At 36.6% G+C, this 16,849-nt stretch overlaps 3 protein-coding genes across 4 annotated transcripts; 2 read left to right on the top strand and 1 right to left on the bottom strand.

Annotated features, from left to right (window-relative positions):
- The first annotated feature begins 1,036 nt into the window (after positions 1-1,036).
- Positions 1,037-5,247, top strand: LOC131768399 (putative hydrolase RBBP9). 2 transcript variants are annotated; one of them, XR_009338981.2, is made up of 6 exons: positions 1,037-1,215; positions 1,320-1,359; positions 2,001-2,106; positions 3,262-3,347; positions 3,467-4,395; positions 4,960-5,247. XR_009338981.2 is itself a non-coding variant. In XM_059084135.2 (5 exons), the coding sequence occupies exons 1-5, from the start codon at positions 1,120-1,122 to the stop codon at positions 3,688-3,690; spliced, it is 552 nt and encodes a 183-aa protein (XP_058940118.2). In that variant the 5' UTR covers positions 1,037-1,119; the 3' UTR covers positions 3,691-5,247. The 2 variants fall into 2 exon arrangements, 1 of the variants encoding a protein (XP_058940118.2); XM_059084135.2 differs by having other exon boundaries at positions 3,467-5,247.
- On the bottom strand, positions 4,102-7,822 carry LOC131768397 (uncharacterized). Its single transcript, XM_059084134.2, has 3 exons — positions 6,570-7,822; positions 4,902-5,209; positions 4,102-4,356 (listed from the first exon to the last, which is right to left on the bottom strand). Exons 1-3 carry the CDS (start codon positions 7,789-7,791, stop codon positions 4,102-4,104), a joined length of 1,785 nt encoding a protein of 594 aa, XP_058940117.2. The 5' UTR covers positions 7,792-7,822.
- Positions 7,823-7,965: 143 nt separating this feature from the next.
- On the top strand, positions 7,966-14,972 carry LOC131768350 (arginine-hydroxylase NDUFAF5, mitochondrial). Its single transcript, XM_059084082.2, has 11 exons — positions 7,966-8,248; positions 9,602-9,642; positions 9,722-9,785; positions 10,382-10,429; positions 10,931-11,034; positions 11,197-11,236; positions 11,709-11,819; positions 12,151-12,237; positions 12,947-13,091; positions 13,870-13,952; positions 14,636-14,972. Exons 1-11 carry the CDS (start codon positions 8,072-8,074, stop codon positions 14,708-14,710), a joined length of 975 nt encoding a protein of 324 aa, XP_058940065.2. The 5' UTR covers positions 7,966-8,071; the 3' UTR covers positions 14,711-14,972.
- Positions 14,973-16,849: the final 1,877 nt, after the last annotated feature.

Raw genomic sequence — 16,849 nt, 5'->3', positions numbered from 1 at the left:
TTCCGAAAAATGATTTTAAAGCGCAATATGAGGTACTTGTCTATAAATGTAAATGCCTTTTGTAGAGCTGACTCGAATCATGGCAAAAAGATATGATTTAGTTCCTATTCCGCTTGTAAATTTTGTCCTTTGTAGGCCGACTCATTTACAAAAAATTTTTCCTCGTGTGTTGAATCTCTTGTCTGACCTTGGAAATGACTTGTTGTGCTTTGGATGTAAAACATCCGTTAGCTGAAACCGAACATTGCAAGTTTATGGATAAATTGTAAACAATGAATTATTAAGGCTCTGCAATAGTTCTTGGGCTCGATCAATTTTGAGAGTAATTGAACTGCGTAGATTGAGTCAGTTGGTATTCAGCCAGCAGAGATGTCTTCGGAACATTCTTTACCGAGATCAGCTGGTTTAGGAGAAAAGTTTTTCCGAGACTGATGGTGAATTGAAGAAGAGTGAATATTTATTTTTTTTTTAATACTTGGTTAATTTAGCTTGACAATACGAGGTGGGAGAGATGATCATCAATGTTTTGATATCTTCAATATAAACACGTTATTTTTAGAATAAAATAGTGTTACAACGGCGATAGATTGTAAACATCTCTTAGGGGTGCATGACTAACTTTCGTCAATCCCGGCAAAATGATCTCAAGCGATTTTCAGCAACGCACTTCTGTGTGTGTGATTGATTAGGCTTTTTCGGTCAAGATGCCTGGATTAAAAATTCTCTCCTTGTTCCGTTTTTTTTTCGCGTTTTACATACCGATCGTCAGCTTTCTTTATAAAGAAAGTCCCTATTATTTGCCCAAAATTTCGTCCTTAATAAATTTTTCTTTCCGCTGCAACAATGATGTGAGTGCCCTCGAGCTGGGGAGAATAAATTTCTGACTGGCTAATAGCGTTGGGAAACTTTCCGAGTATTATGACGACAAAATCCTGCGGCTATTGATCTCAGTTACTAAGTACGATTCAAGCTGTCGAAATCATCTTCAAACTCATTATCGCACGGGCCCTGGGTACGAGAACTTTGCAGTCGGAAACAGTCCTACTCGCAAAGATGGCGATAGGGGAAGTGTTGTGAATCGCTTTGTATGGACACATTTTATTACTGTTCTTTCCCAAAATGAGCCAAAAAAGAGTTGTCATCGTACCAGGAAACGGCGATGGAGATGTTGAACGAAGTAACTGGTATGGCTGGCTCCAAAACAAGCTTACAGAGGTGAAGCAAGATACCCTCTCAGAACGCCTCACTAGTTCTCTCTGATGACAGGAATAGATCAGTTAATATGTAATTTTTATTTGAAACATTACTATTCTTTTTAGAAAGATGTAGAGTGTGTTCTGAAGAATATGCCTGATCCAGGTATGCAAGAAACCGTTTTATTAGAACAATTTTGAAATCCGGAAGTACGGCTTAAAGAAATCAGACCTGTCTTAAAATGGGGGAACTGTAGCCCCCCCCCCCCCCATCAAACTTTTGCAGGGGGGGGGGGAGAAGGAGCCTTGTCTTTTATAATTTGTTGCAGTATAATTGAAGCATAAATCAGGCTTGCTAAAATGTTCAGTCTGAATCAACCCCTCTAAGGAGTTTATTTTACAAACAGCTACCAAGTTATGCATTGTTAGAAATAGGTCAGCTAGTCTAGTGCAAAATGAAATGAATGTGTCATGAGATAATTATGTGCTTACAGCTGTCGTGCACTTCAAGTATATTTGGAAGTTATGCTGAATAGATATGATTTGGTGCTTACCAAAGTAGTTCTCAAGGAAATTGTTTGATAGTCTATTTGATAATGAGTGAATAATGACAATGAGTTCTGAGTTTTCAAAGCAAATTGATGCATGGGAGAGTTTTTCAACCAATCAGAAGCAAAACTTAAGTACGAAAAAGTACGAATTCCAAAGAACACAACAGCAAATACCGTATTTCTTGGAAAATTGTGACAGGCTACTTGTCTTCATGACAATGATGTTAAATAAATTGGTGCTTCTCATCATTTATAGTTGTGGCACGTGAAGGAATATGGATTCCATTCATGGAGAAACAGCTTAATTGTAACAGCAACACTGTGATTGTTGGGCATAGCTCTGGGGCCCAAGCTGCCATGAGGTGATTTTAGTGAAAAATATTATTGATGAAAAGTTTATCTCTTTGTAACATGTCTGCAAATCAAGGTTAGAAGCATACCACATTTTCATGATCAACAACTTGCCCTGTCCTTGTTAAAGTACCTATTGGTTGACATGTGATTTTAAACTTACAACAGTTTAAAAAAGATGAAAAGAAAAAATTGCATAACATTTGGAAGGAGTTATCTTAATATTATCAAATTCTCCTAAGTAAGTTGAGGGAGATTTATACCAGCTATATGGGAGAGTTGAAAATTTAATCAAATTGTGAAATTCAAAGGATTGTACAGTGGTCAAAAGGAATGTGAGTTCAGTTTTCAAAGGAGAATGGGGAAAGAGATGGTAGTAAGAACGAGGAATTCTTCTCTATTTTCCCTAATTTGGTCTGTTGGGGCAGACTAGTGGCCGAATGAACAAACTGATGTTGATTAGGTCATGTGGCTTGGTAGCACATGGTTTTTGTCTTAAGAGTATTTTCATGTTGGGGACAGCGATTGCTTTGTTCATTTGTTACAGTTTTTTTACTTTTCCCACTCTTCATTGCACAGAATATGTTTACTTAGTATGAAGTTTGTATCTTCCTTTTTACCCCTGTGTTGTTAATTTAGGTTTTCTTTCTTCAGTTTCTACAGTGGAGGTAGATCAAATCGAGACAACAGAAAATGGTAGACATGTCTGTAATTTGAAAGTTGTACACAATCACCAATTGACCTGGCTCTGGTTGTTCGAAGATCGCATAACGCTATCCACTGGATAAATCTCTATCCATTGGATAGCATTATCTGCCCTTTATACAACTGGGCCCTGGATTAAAGCATTGTGTTCAACACCTATGAGTCAAAAAAGCTCTCTGCAAATTGTTCCAAACTCAATCCACTCTCCATCATGTTGCTATTTGTGTGCTGAACATGGAAACAGGCTAAAAGAAGTAAATTAAAGATAGATGGCTACGACAGAGTGTACCTGCGAGTGTAAAAGGTACTTTGATCAAAACACCCATGAAAACATGAGACCTGAAAATTGCAAATTCTTATGAGGTGTGGGTCTTCAAGAGGTTTCATAAAACAAAGTCAAGACTGTTTTTTGTTTCTCCACTTTGCACTCTACAATTCTGTATTTTGTTCCTTTTACTCAGATATGCAGAGAATCATTGTGTGCTTGGTTTGGTTCTGGTTTCAGCCTGTGTGACGGATTTGGGAGATCCCAATGAAAAAGCAAGCGGTAAAGGAAAATTATCATAACTTTTTTTCATAGTTCTCCTCATCCTCATTATCACATTTTGATCACTACATAGCTTGCATTTGTTTTGAAAGTATTAGCTGAAAGAATTGTTTTCACAGGTTATTACAATAGGCCCTGGGAATGGGAACAGATTAAGCACAACACACAGTGGATCATTCAGTTTGGCTCAACAGATGACCCTTTTATTCCATTTAGCGAACAGAAACAAGTGGCGGAAGGAACTGGTGCCGAGTTCCAACAATACTCTGATAAAGGGCACTTTATGTCAATGGCATTTCCTGAACTTCTTAAAAAGTTGATGGAAAAATTACAGGGAAGCTGATTTAAAAAATGGATTTATTCAGGGATGGGTTTTAATCAAATGAGCATCAAAAGTACCGTAATGGACTGACAAGATTTTGATAATTGATGCATCCTTAACCTTTTAACTCCCACAAGTGATCAACAAAAAACTTCTCCCTATAATATCCTAACATTATCCACCAAATAGGTGATGAGAATGTTTAAACTCATCAGTTAGATGTTTTGATCTAACACCAAATTCTCGTTACTAATTTACAAGGAAATGTGTAACAGCTTGAGGGGGGAATTAACAGTTTGATCTTGGGAGTTAAAGGGTTAAGAAGTTAGAAGTTAGGTAAGAAATAGCTACTAATTTTGTCCATTTTCAGAGTTGAAGTCTGAATAGAAAGGTGTAAAAAAAGAAAAAAAATACTGTCATGGTTGATTGGTCTCAATTCATAAGACAAATTGCATCAATCTGATGATGTCCTCTTAGGCTTGAAATACCAAATAAACACTCTTGCCCTAAGACTGATTCCAACACTTGCTCTTGAGCATTTCCAACATGTTCAACAAACTGTGACCCTGTTATTTGTAGAAGCTGTTCTGCAGCATGATCTGTCAGAGATGCCTCTATGCTCTTCTCTGAGTCATGTAACTCAAGACTCAAAGTATACTGCCACTTCCAGTACATGGATGGGGATTTCTGAAATCACAATTTTTTAAAAACAATTATTTCACAAAGGTTAGATATGATCAAACTTTCCCCAGCATCAATCTTAAATAAGTTTTTGAACAGTAGCAGACATTCATTCAGTGAAAATCTGAAAAAAAAGTTGAAGTGAATGGAAAATGTAGAGTGATTGAAGCAATTGAGCCAATCTTGATCAAAATAACAATGTTTAATTTAACTTTCTTCAAGAGGATTTAGCATTGTTATGGTAACCCTATATGTAATCTCTTTTGGAATACCATTTTCAAGGAAACTAAAGAAAAACTGTGTAAACAGCAATCCATCAGAGAACTGAAAGAAAGAAAAATCAGCTTTGAACTGTGTTAACTTATCTAATTTCTCCTTACAGTATCACTCTTGAATCAAACATTAAAATTACAAGTATAAAAGAAATGATTGCCAACCTGAGAAGCTTTGATTGTTGAACAAATTCTCCTTGTCAATACGAAAGGAAATATATAGACAACAGTACAGAGAAGATGCACACTGGTGTTAGAGTTCAAAGGGTTAAGACTCACCAGCTGATTTGGCTTGTTGAGCATTTCATTCAAATGAGTAACTTCGCATTTTTTGCAGAAGAAATTCCCACTGTTACTTTCCACTTCCCTGTGGCACGACATGTGAACTCTAACAGCATGTCTGCCACTGATGCCGTGGACTTGAATGACAACAGCTTGACAAACACAGTGATCAAACTTGACAACATCTTTGACAGGCACTGGAGATGACAAGCACTTGCTTGCCAGCCATCCAGTCATTGCGCTAAGATTCCAGATCCTTCCACCATTGCTTGTCTCTAAGGTTAAGGCTTTGGATGAACTTGCACCTGTTTTGGTGAGAAAAAAAATTATTCAGTTGTCACAAGTGATCAACATGTAGCTTTTCCTCAAAAATCTCAGTGCATTGTAAAGCAGACAGGTGACTAGCATAAATATCTTTATCAAATTCTTGTAACTACAGTGCAAGGAAATGAATACAAACTAGAAGAGAGAAATTACAACACAAATCTTGGGTGTTAAAGGGCAAAAAAAGATGACTGCTGATTTAAACATGACATTTCATCGTTACCTCATTAACTCCTAAGATCTTAAAAGCAATTCTCCTTGCTATCTTCCATGTAATTCTTGTGGTGTTAGTTCAGAGAATTTGGTTCTGGATCAACTAATAATCCCCTAATTGATATTATTCTTTATTATCCTTGCTGGTCAGCTTGAGATTGTATCGATATTGTAAGGAGAAATTTTGTTGTGGTCACTCATGGGAGTTGTGGAGGCGCAGTGGCCTCATGGTTAGTGCACTCGACTCCAGATTGGGTGGTCTGGGTTCGAGCCCTGGCCGGGGTCATTGTGTTGTGTTCTTAGGCAAGACACTAAATTCTCACAATGCTTCTCTTCACCCAGGTGTACAAATGGGTACCAGCAAATGTGCTAGGGGTAACCCTACAATGGACTAGCATCCCATCCAGTGGGGAGTAGCAATACTCCTAGCTGCTTCATGCTAAGAAAACCGAAGTTAAGCACCAGCCCCATGGGCCACTTGGGCCTGTATAAATGCTTACTCATGGGAGTTAAAGGGCTAAGGGTTAAAGAGTTACATGAGGCTAACTTTACCAGTAACACTAGATTAGGCTTTACAATGAACTGGAAATGATCTTACAAAAATCTGAAAAAACTCTTACCCCTTTAACTCCCAGATCAAAATTGTAATTCTCCTTACTGTCAACCACACAATTCTTATAATGTTAGTTCAGAGAATTTAGAGTTGGATCAACTAATTATCTCCAAATTGATATTTTTCTTTATTCTCATCACTTACCTGGTTGATAATGTATTGATATGGTAAGGAGAAATTCTGTCTGGATCACTCATGGGAGTTAAAGGGTTAAATATTTCAAAAAATTTTCATCAAAAACTCTTGTTGCAAGAAACTGATAGAACCATGGTCTACATAAATATTTTTCAACACAATAATTTATTACTGTATTAGTTTAGGCTTGGTATCATATATAATCCAAAGAAAGAAATTTTATCATAATTCTGAGTTTTGTTGACATGTCATCTAAAAATACATTTCTTACCAACATAGCATACAAACAACCATTGTTTGATTGTCTAGTCACAAATTACAAGACCAGTGGTCTGACAAGAAATCCCTTTGTTGGTATCCAACCTTAAATTTATACCTACCTGGAGCACAAACATTTTCCAGCAAAACATTATGGCCAGCAAAAAGTGAATCATAATAAATTCTGTTGTGATCATAAATTGTAACAGTGTGACTGTTGGTAGCATCTGTGACAGTTAAGATGAACTTGTGTCCTGCTACTTGCTGTTGTGTGAAAACCTCCATGGCACTCACATTGGTTATGGTACAGAATACTGTCACCCTTGTCATGTTTGATTTGATGTCCCTCAAAAAGATGCGTTCAGGAAAGGTCGAATAGTCCAACATCCCTTGACTATCTCTGATAACACTCACAGGGGTCCCCTGGGTACTGGAATTTTGGCTTGGAATTGTTTCATGTTCTGGGGCATGTGACATGCAAAATATGACTGTAGCTGGACCATATTCCAAGAAAAACAATTCATCCTGGTTTGGGACCACGTACGGTTGCTGAATAGCCAGTATGTCGCCTTCTTTGAACAGGTTTGCTAAAGGGAGTTGTTCATCCCAGAGGTATAAATTCACATGAACGTCGTCAGAATCAACTACTTTCACGCATCTCTTGTTACTCGTCTGGCCATTAGGAAAGTGGACCGCTTCCTCAAAGCCTAAATCGGCGACTTCAACCTTAACACTGTGACCGTAATGGGGAGAAGGACTCACATTAATATTTTCAAGCGAGCCAAACTTTCCAAACTGCAATAGTTCGTCCTGCTGGCATAAAATCACTACATTTTCCGATGGCAGAAGATGAACCTTGTGACTGGCCGAAGAAAAACTCAAACCTTTTCCTTGTATTAAGCGACAGCTGGTGAAACGCAAGGTGAGTTTTTTAACGCTAGATTCGTTCAACTGGTAGAGCTTTTGATGTAGGTACATTCCCAGAGTATTTCTGCCTCTTGTCGAATCTCGCAAAATGGCAATCTTTGTGTGAGTATCTGGAACTGTTTCAATATTTTCCACGGCTGCTTCAAGGATTGATTCATATCCTATGCGCCTGCTTTCAAAAACAGAATCAACAGATACCTTTCGCGCTCTCTGTTCCTCTAGAAGTCCCTGAAATTGACTATGTTGGTTCCATGACTGTTGAATCTCTGCCAAAATAATCGCCTTGGTGATTCCCGAAGGATAACGAGACAGAAGAGAGGCGAGTTTGATAAACAGCCAGTTCCAGGGCGGAATACATTTTCCATTTGTTCGATCTTGAATGTAGTTCCTCAGTGAAGTAACACACTCTTCAAACATAACGGCAGGGAGTAATCGACAGAATTCTTTAGCAATTTTTCATTTTATTTTTCCCGCCTTGACTTGGTAGCCAGTCCATAGCGTGGTTACCTAGTCTCACTTCTAGGCTCTCTCTGCTGTCTCTCAGCTTGGTTACCAAGATATTCGACTTAGTCCCCCACAAATGAGCGCGTTCAACATGGCGGTCAAACTTTTGCAAAATATATATTTGCTTCTTTAATATTGGAGGCAAATGGCTTCCTCAGTATTCCATTTGCCTAATTATTAAGTGCCTACTGCAATGGCCTATCACAGGCTTTTTTCATTATTGAGGTGTTCGAGTCTTCAGAGATGTTTTAGTTCGAGAAGACAGGATGAAACTATCATGAACGTGTTTGATCGAAAGGCAAAGAGAAGGCAAAAGAACAGAGCGGCAATGGCTGAGGATGTGGCGGTATATGATTACCTCAGAGATGAGGTCAGAAAATGATTCATATTTTTGTATTTGTTAAGTTTGTGAGATAAATTTCAGTATCTGAGCATTGCTGCGCATCTAACCCTCCGTTTAAGTCAACCGATAACGAGTTCGGGTTAATGTTGGGTTAGGGGAGGGGTAGGTGTGTAGCTGCTCAGATGCTGACATCGATCCAGTTTGTGTGGGATATACGTGCTGAATACTGGGTGTAATCTCATTTTGGGTGGAGTGGGGGGGGGGGGAGAAGGTGGTACCTGTAACTGTTGTCAGAGTATAGCAGGTAATTTAGTGTTGGCAACTGAGTTGAAAACGTAAATTGGCCACGGTAAAGAGTTAAAAGGCTGATGTTTCAAGCTTTAGCCCTTCGTCATTGCTCTGACAAAAGTTTTCAACTCAGTTGTTAACACTAAATTATCAGCTATACTGTACACTCCCACCTACTCAGCACTACAGTTTCTTTAGAAACTTACCCCCTTTATTTGTATTATTATTTTGTTGTCATAGTAGTTGCAAAAGTGAAGGCTTGGAAAATAATCATATTTACCTAGTGTGGACTGGACAGAGATTAAAATGTGACAAGTAGTTTCTGTAATGGAATGGTACTTTTTGATTTTTCTACTTCATTTGATTTCTGCATTGTCCCTTGAAATGATCTTTGTCAGGTGCAAAGACAGTAACAACAACAACAACAACAACAACAACATAAACAACATCAACAAAACTAAAACACATGAAAGACATTTAGGCTGTAATAAAAGCACAAACAGCTCTTATAGCAAATTAGTAATGGATCTCTAGTAAATTGTGCAAAGAAATCTTTCTCAGGAGGTTGATGGTTGGAGTGACAGGTGGGTCACCATGATACATAACTCAAGACTCTACACTCCCTCAGTGTCTCCTTCTAGGAGTATGAATTGGAGCCAGAAAAAATGTCTGGGAAAAGTGGTGTTGAGCAGCAAATGGGGTAGAAATGGCATATGATGAACTAGCATTCAATCCTTAACCTTTAATGTTTTTTAACTTCCAGATATGATCAACTTGAAACTTCTCCCTGTGATTCCCTATATTACCTTGCAAGTAGGTTATGAGAATGGACATGCTTATCATTTAGAGGATGTCAAAATGAAATGACACCCAACTCTCTCCTCTCAATTTACAAGAGAATGTGTAGTGGCTAGAGGGGATAATTACTAATTGGATCTTGGGAATGAAAGTTTACAGGAATAGTAAATATTCCTTTAAAAATCTTCAAGTTGGTATGTCATTAGCAGTAATTTATCATGAGGCTCATAGTTATGCAAGTTACCCAGTGATATTGGATTATAACCAGTAAATTTGTTTGTTTTTTTTTCCCAGGTTGCTGAAAGGATGGTAGACAGAATAGGAGACATCTCAAGGTTTGTCTTTGTAAATATTTTTGGTTGTGAGGAAAATTATTGGGTTAGTTTCCTTTCTTACTTTATTTTATTTTCTCAGACATTTTCCTATGGCTCTGGATCTTGGTTGTGGGAGAGGACATATTTCAAAATTTCTTACAAAGGTTGGTACTGATTCTGTTCAGGTAATCCTAACTAAGGTTATTAACCCTTTGCTAACTAATATCAGTATACATATTCTCCATACTGTTCTGTACACTTTTCCTAAAATGTTGACAAGGAGAATTTGTTTGACAATCAAGAACTTAATCTATAGTTGGTGATGATTTCCTTAATGTGTGATCCAGGGGTGATATTATTAGGAGAAATCAGATGCACCCCTAGGGGTCAAGGTGTTAACCCTTTCACTCCCAAGATCTAATTAGTAATTCTCCTTACTATCTGCCATACAATTCTTATGATGTTAGTTCAGAGAATTTGGTCTTGGATTAACTAATAATCCCATGATTGATATTCTTCTCTATTCTCATCACCTGCCTGCTTGATATTGCATTGATATTGTAAGGAGAAATTCTGTCTTGGTCACTTGTGGGAGTGAAGGGGTTAATGAAGTAATATTCTTTAGGTTTGTAAATGTTACACATAGTTTGTGATTTAATTCTTGTAATGATCTCTTGATAACTTGATGATTGCTTTGGAGCTTCCATGAATGCAGTATTTTAATTGGCCAGTATTGATATGTTTTTTTTCCCCTTTTAAGGATCAAGTTGGAACCTTAGTTATGTCTGATATGGCAGAAAATGCATTGGTAAGTACAAACACTGCTGCTTTGATCAAGGATTAGAAATCTTAAATCTATGATTATCAGACCTGTACATGTAGGTTTTTTTTCATTCCTTTCCTGACAGGATAAGGAATCTCAAATCTATGATTGTCAGACCTGTAGATTTTTTTTGTTCCTTGTCTGAAACCAAATTCTTGCAAAAACACAATCATATGTTACTACTCATTTTGAAATAATAGTGTTTTTAAAATTTATGTATTAATTAGAAATAATTCTCAGCTTAGTTCGGCTCTAGTATCTGACAGAACAGAAAAGTTTTTTTGTGTCTAGTAGATCAAAGGTTGGACCCCCCTACCTCCTCCTGTGAAACAATTCATAGACACCCCTCCTCCCCCACCACACCTTTAACTATGGCTGGAAGGGGTAAGATCTTGGTTAGAGGGACATTTTTATTACCAAAGATATGCATTAGATGATGTGAATTCATACAATTTGTTTTATGTTATTGTTGTTTTCTTTTGCCAGAATCAGTGCCCACCCTGTGAGATTCCATCTGTAAAAGTTGTGGCAGATGAAGAATTTCTTCCTTTTCCTACCAACAGTTTCGATCTTATTGTCAGTAGTCTGAGGTATGTCTTCAAAGGAATTTAAATTTTGTGTCAAATACCTTTCAAAAATTGTTTTCATTACTTTTAAACATTTCAAACAAACTGTCAACAGCCATGATGTTATTTAACCCCTCAAAAATGTTATTAGTGATTTCCTTTCTCTATTTTTATTTTCCTTTACAGCCTTCATTGGGTCAATGACTTACCAGGAACATTTAGCCAGGTATAACACAGGATAAGAACTGTAAACTTCATATTTAGTGGGTGTGGCCGGCAAATTCTGTAGGATTTTCCCCATCAGCCTAATGCTTGTGTTTGGTGATGATTATGTTGTATTTATATTGTAAAATAGGTTTTGGTTGGGGCAAATAGCATGTCCAAAAGCAAAATGTGATTGTTTGTCCAGAAGCCTGGATGCTGACAATGAAAAAACACAACAGCAGGAGAGCTGTGCAGCAATGGACTACTGAGGAAACCTGTTCCGAAGATGCACCAATCACAGCTGTGGAATTCCATCCAATCACAGTTGAGCACTTCAGCATATAAGTGGCATATTTTATACTCATTGGACCTCATCTTCTGAAGAAGACAAGCAGCTAGTATACAGTTAAAATGTCAGGATTCACATCCAAAGCGACCACATTGTGAGACAAATGATTATATTTTTTTGAAAATGTTGTATTTTTTTTCAACAGATCTTTCATTGCCTTAAAGCTGATGGAGTCTTTATTGGAGCCATGTTTGGTGGTGAAACTCTCTACCAGTTGAGAGCTGCACTGCAGTTGGCTGAAACTGAGAGGGAGGGGGTAAGTACAAGCCAAATTCAGCTAAGTTGTGGGGGTGGGGAAGGGTGGAGAGTATAGAGTAGTATTAGCTGACTTAAATACCAAGGGAAGGAATTGTTCTCTCAATAAATTTGGGAATAATTTTCATTTTTACTTTTTGGACTTGAAGTATGTGGCAGGTTGTTTTGGTCCATAGTTTCCATTGAAATGAGCCTGATCTTTGAATTAGAAAAAAAGAGAAATATAACAACAACAAAAGAATGCAAAATGCTTTGCTGAGACAAGGTGTTTTTGAAAACGAGAGCAGAAGATCTTAGAGTTATCACAAAAACTGTTCGCTTGGTCGTTGCAGGGGTTTGCTGCTCATATTTCGCCATTTGCAGAAGTACGAGATCTTGGAAATCTTCTGACAAGAAGTGGATTCTCTCTGACTACTGTTGTAAGTTGGAGCAAGAGTTTGTTAAATTTCTGCAAACTATTTTAAAAATTAACAGTAAGTGGTTTGAAAGAGGAATAAAAGGACTTTGCTTGCTAAAATGCACTTTAGTGATGTCACAATTTTCACCTACCTTGTGTTGATATCATTAATTTTGAGAAAAATGGTCAACAGTTATGAAAGCCATTAAGTTTTATTTGGAAAAAAATTCCTGTCTTAGTGTTATTGTGTATTAAATCCTCAATTGTACATTAGCCCTATGAATTTCACCAAAAGAAAGTGATTGATGTTACATAACCTCAGTGGAAATTTGCATAAGAGTCTAGCAAAGACTTGTTAACCAGTCAAATGCCTTATGGTTTACCTCTCTTATTTCCATCTACAAACATTGCGCTATTGACACTGCTGATCCTAGCAGTATGCAGGTCATGTGTCACATGACCTTCATAATAGACCTCGCTCACTGTGGAGTCTTTGTGGCCCAGAGCATTGGAGCACGGAATCCAAAGGAATCTAAAGGTCTGAGGTTTGATTCCTCATGGGGACTCAGAATTTTTTTTTGTCCCACACTCGTTACAAGACAAAAAAACATCTTTCTTTATAAAAATGGATATGTCAGATTTGATGCAATTTCTTAGGTTATAAGCTGTAATTTTTTATTCACTTATGTCAGTAAGTTTAATTTATTATTTTCTCATTGAATTCTTTTTAGGACTTTGATGAAGTAACTATAGGATATCCCAGCATGCTTGAGCTCATGCATGATCTGAAAGGAATGGGAGAAAACAATGCAGCATGGAACAGGAAGACATTACTGCACAGAGACACAATTGTAGCAGCTTCATCCATTTACCAAGGTAAGATATAGAATCCTTTTAATGTTTATGAAATGGTTATAGGAAAAAACTGATGTACAATTGCAAGTTTGTGGTGTTTAATATCAATTCAAGAAATAATCAGTCTTGGAAACTTTTGAATACATTTAAAAAGATAGTGTTAAACTTCTTAATCAATACTGAGACAAAATTCTCAATCATCACTGGTTATCATCAGCCTGATTTGAGCACTAATGGGACTGTGTGCAGGTCATGCTTGTGATCAGACAGTGTAATAGAACAGTTAATGTTTCATGCTTGTGGTAGTAAACATTGGGTGCTCTTGCGGTAGTTGAACTTTTTGCTAATAAATTCTCAGTTTTTTCGAGAACATACTGTAAACCGATGGGTAGTTTGTTTCTCATATTTGGTCATAGTTTTGATCTATTTGTAACAGGACTTTCTGTTGGTAATCATAATCATGATTAACAAATGAGACTCCTGCTTTGCAGTCATGTGATTTTGTTAATCACTTGCATAATTATGGACTGAACTGGACTCCACTCAGTCATATTAACATTATTTAATTGTTTTTGCAAGTTTTGTGTCTTTTCACTTCCCATTAAAACTTAGCCACCAGTTGTAGATTTTAATGTGCAGTTTTTTTCCAACTAGAATATGGTATTAGCATTTCAGGGGACAGGTCCTACTTTTAAATCCTCTCCTAACCTTTTATATATGAATGGAAGATCCATGCCTTACGAAAAAAGGTGCCAATTTGCTGCCTATAGTATTACCTAGTATTCTTCATATCCTTTAGATATGTATGGTCTGGAAGATGGCGGAATACCAGCAACATTTTTTGTACTTTACATGATTGGTTGGAAGCCTCATGACTCTCAGGTAAGGAAGAACTATGTTCGTCTTTGTTGATCTAGATATTAGTATCAACAGTACACTCTGTGTTGGAATTTCATTGATTAAGAATTTTAATATGTGGGACTGCCATTAAGAATGACAACTTCACTGTTTTTTTTTGGTGGACTGTTCATTCTTTAGTTTTGTTTTGTATGCACAAATTTTTGTGGCATAAGATAATTGAAATTTCTGTCATGAACTAATACTTGACTGAAGAATTGGAAAGGCAAAGTTTTTTTGCAGCATTTATTTTTTAATTAATTTTTTTTCTACTGGAACCTGTGTTTGAGATCAAGGACATTGTGCAAACAATCTACACAGTATTCTTTAACCCTTTAACTCCTGTGAATGACCAAGACAGAATTTCTCCTTACAATAGCATTACAATATCAAGCAGACTAGTGATGAGTATGAAGAAAAATATAAATAAGAAAAATATTAACTGATCAAATGCCAAATTCTCTACACTGAAAGCATAAGAACTATGTAGCAGACAGTAAGGTGAATTACTAAATGATATCTTGGGAGTGAAACTAACTGCTCCATTTTTTCCAGGTGTACAATCAAAAAATTAAAGCAAGATTACTATTATATTAAACTCATTGTTCAAAGTACCAGTAATATTGTTAGTAACCTTAATTAAATCAACAGTGATTTGTTGTTTTCAGCAAAAAGCTGCTACACGCGGGTCTGCAACAGCAAGTTTTGGGGACATATCAAGTTTGAATAAACCAAAGGAATAGACTGATCGAGTGTAATACCTCATCAACTGTTTTTTATTCACTCTGGTGGTTCAGAACTTCAAGGTTATTTTGGAAAAAGCTTGTCATACAACAAAATTCCTTGATCCAAGAGGGTTTCTAAACAGATGTCCTCCACTCTCTGTCAGTGTGGAAATAACAGGCACAATTATACATGGATTTTGATTTGGTTTACCTGTGATCTATTGTAGATGGGTGATACAGGTGGAGGACAATAAAAAAAGTGATGTTGGAACTCAGTAAAGAGTGACCATGACTGCTTAGTAGAGGTGACGGCTTTGAAGGGTGAAAATTAGCCATAAAGGGGAAACAAATTTTGGACTTTGACAACTGACCCCTTAACCCTTTAAGTCCCACTAGTGACCAAGACAGAATTTCTCCTTACAATATCAATACAATATCAACCAGATAAGTGATGAGAATAAAGAAAAATATCAATTTGGGGGTAATTAGTTGATCCAATACTAAATTCTCTGAACTAACATCATGAGAATTGTATGGTTGACAGTAAGGAGAATTACAACTTTGATCTGGGAGTTAAAGGTTAATACAGGGTGACCAATTAATACCGTGCTACTTACTACAGGTTTGACTTTAAATTGCGACAGTTTCAAGGCAAAGAGCAACAGTTTGACTGCACTTTGTGTGTCACTGTTCTGTTCTTATCACACTTTGGACTAGAAGCAGTCCATCCATTTTGTTGAGGTCTACCGTGCAAGTGAAAGAAATGAGCAAGTAAAAAAAAAGGATTTTGGTGCACTGCGGAACAATTAGGGAGTAAGGGCACATCATCTGTAACCTAGAACTGTACTGTTGTTACTTACAGTTGTCTCTATGAAGCATGTCAGGATCATATCTCACAACCAATAAAAAACACATGTTTAATCAATGGGTAATAAAAATAAGCTTTTATTACTTTCTAAAAATTATCAAAAGTGCAGAATAAAATATTAATCATACTTGTAATTTACCACATATTGCAGAATGACTACTAAAGGAAAAAACCTAACACTGAATTATTTACACTGTTTCAGTATCAACCACAAAATAATTAGATGCTTCATTTGCAAAAATTTGCAAGGTGGTACAGTGTGCTACATGAATTAAAATTCCAACCTTTTGACAGTTTTTTTACAGTGCAAGTGATGGACAATGTTTTATTTTCAAGAACTTTGCGGCAATGTACATTTACTTGTCTGAACATTTCTGTTCATTATGAAACTCTACCATTCAACATAATCATTTTTTTGAAACAAGTCACTAAGGATTATTTCTGTTCTATTTTTAGCTGATTATATTACCTGTTATTACAAATTCTACCTATAAAAATTACTGTTGTGTATGCAAAATACTTTCAAATATTGAAATCAATTTAATCAAATTGGGATTCAAACATACAGACTTATGGTACAACAAAACCAAACACAAACTTCTCCATATCATAGTGATACCATGAAAGGTAATTTAGTGTTAACAACTGGGTTGAAAACGTAAATTAGCCACCGTAAAGGGTGGTAAAGCTGACGTTTCGAGCTCTGACGAAGGGCTAACGCTCGAAATGTCAGCTTTTTTACCCTTTACGGTGGCTAATTTACATTTTCAACCCAGTTGTTAACACTAAATTACCTGCTATACTCTCCCACCGACGCAGCACCACAGTTTCTTTAGAAACTTACCCCTTTATTCATTTGATACCATGAAACTTTGAAATCTTTGAAAACTTCAACTATCTACTGTACTCCAAATTAACCTTTTGACTCCCAGACATGATTAACATACAACTTCTCCCTATAATATCCATACAGTATCCAGTAAACAGGTAATGAGAATTATCAAGCTTATAGAGTAGTTGTTTTCTTGATCTAACACCAACTTCTTCTTTACTAATTTACAAGGAAATGTGTGGGAGAAAGAAGGGAGAATTGACAATCAGATCTTAGGAGTCAACGGGTTAAGGGCCAACAAGCTGTAAGAAAACTAAACAGCAAACAGGGATGGTAGCTAGTTTGTTGTTTTGAGATTTTCTCTTAACTTATTTCATTTACACAATTGACCTGTCAGAATAAATTCAAAGTGTTCATGGTTTTTTTGAGTTTCACAAGGATGAGTAATCCAAAGAAT

The sequence above is a fragment of the Pocillopora verrucosa genome, chromosome 13 (genome assembly GCF_036669915.1).
Source record: "Pocillopora verrucosa isolate sample1 chromosome 13, ASM3666991v2, whole genome shotgun sequence".
In the NCBI taxonomy this organism is placed as follows: Eukaryota; Metazoa; Cnidaria; class Anthozoa; order Scleractinia; family Pocilloporidae; genus Pocillopora; species Pocillopora verrucosa.
The sequence above is the reverse complement of the archived record's forward strand: the minus strand, read 5'-3'. Positions and strand labels throughout refer to the sequence as shown.

Excerpts from the sequence above, each read along its gene's own strand:
- LOC131768350 (XM_059084082.2), top strand. The coding sequence starts at position 8,072 with ATGGCCTATCACAGGCTTTTTTCATTATTGAGGTGTTCGAGTCTTCAG. Across the intron at positions 10,430-10,930 it reads ATATGGCAGAAAATGCATTG|AATCAGTGCCCACCCTGTGA; the intron begins GTAAGTACAAAC and ends TTCTTTTGCCAG. Across the intron at positions 13,953-14,635 it reads GGAAGCCTCATGACTCTCAG|CAAAAAGCTGCTACACGCGG; the intron begins GTAAGGAAGAAC and ends TGTTGTTTTCAG.
- LOC131768399 (XM_059084135.2), top strand. The coding sequence starts at position 1,120 with ATGAGCCAAAAAAGAGTTGTCATCGTACCAGGAAACGGCGATGGAGAT. Across the intron at positions 2,107-3,261 it reads GGGGCCCAAGCTGCCATGAG|ATATGCAGAGAATCATTGTG; the intron begins GTGATTTTAGTG and ends CCTTTTACTCAG. Across the intron at positions 3,348-3,466 it reads TCCCAATGAAAAAGCAAGCG|GTTATTACAATAGGCCCTGG; the intron begins GTAAAGGAAAAT and ends TTGTTTTCACAG.
- LOC131768397 (XM_059084134.2), bottom strand. The coding sequence starts at position 7,791 with ATGTTTGAAGAGTGTGTTACTTCACTGAGGAACTACATTCAAGATCGA. Across the intron at positions 5,210-6,569 it reads GGAAAATGTTTGTGCTCCAG|GTGCAAGTTCATCCAAAGCC; the intron begins GTAGGTATAAAT and ends TCACCAAAACAG. Across the intron at positions 4,357-4,901 it reads TCAACAAGCCAAATCAGCTG|AAATCCCCATCCATGTACTG; the intron begins GTGAGTCTTAAC and ends TTGTGATTTCAG.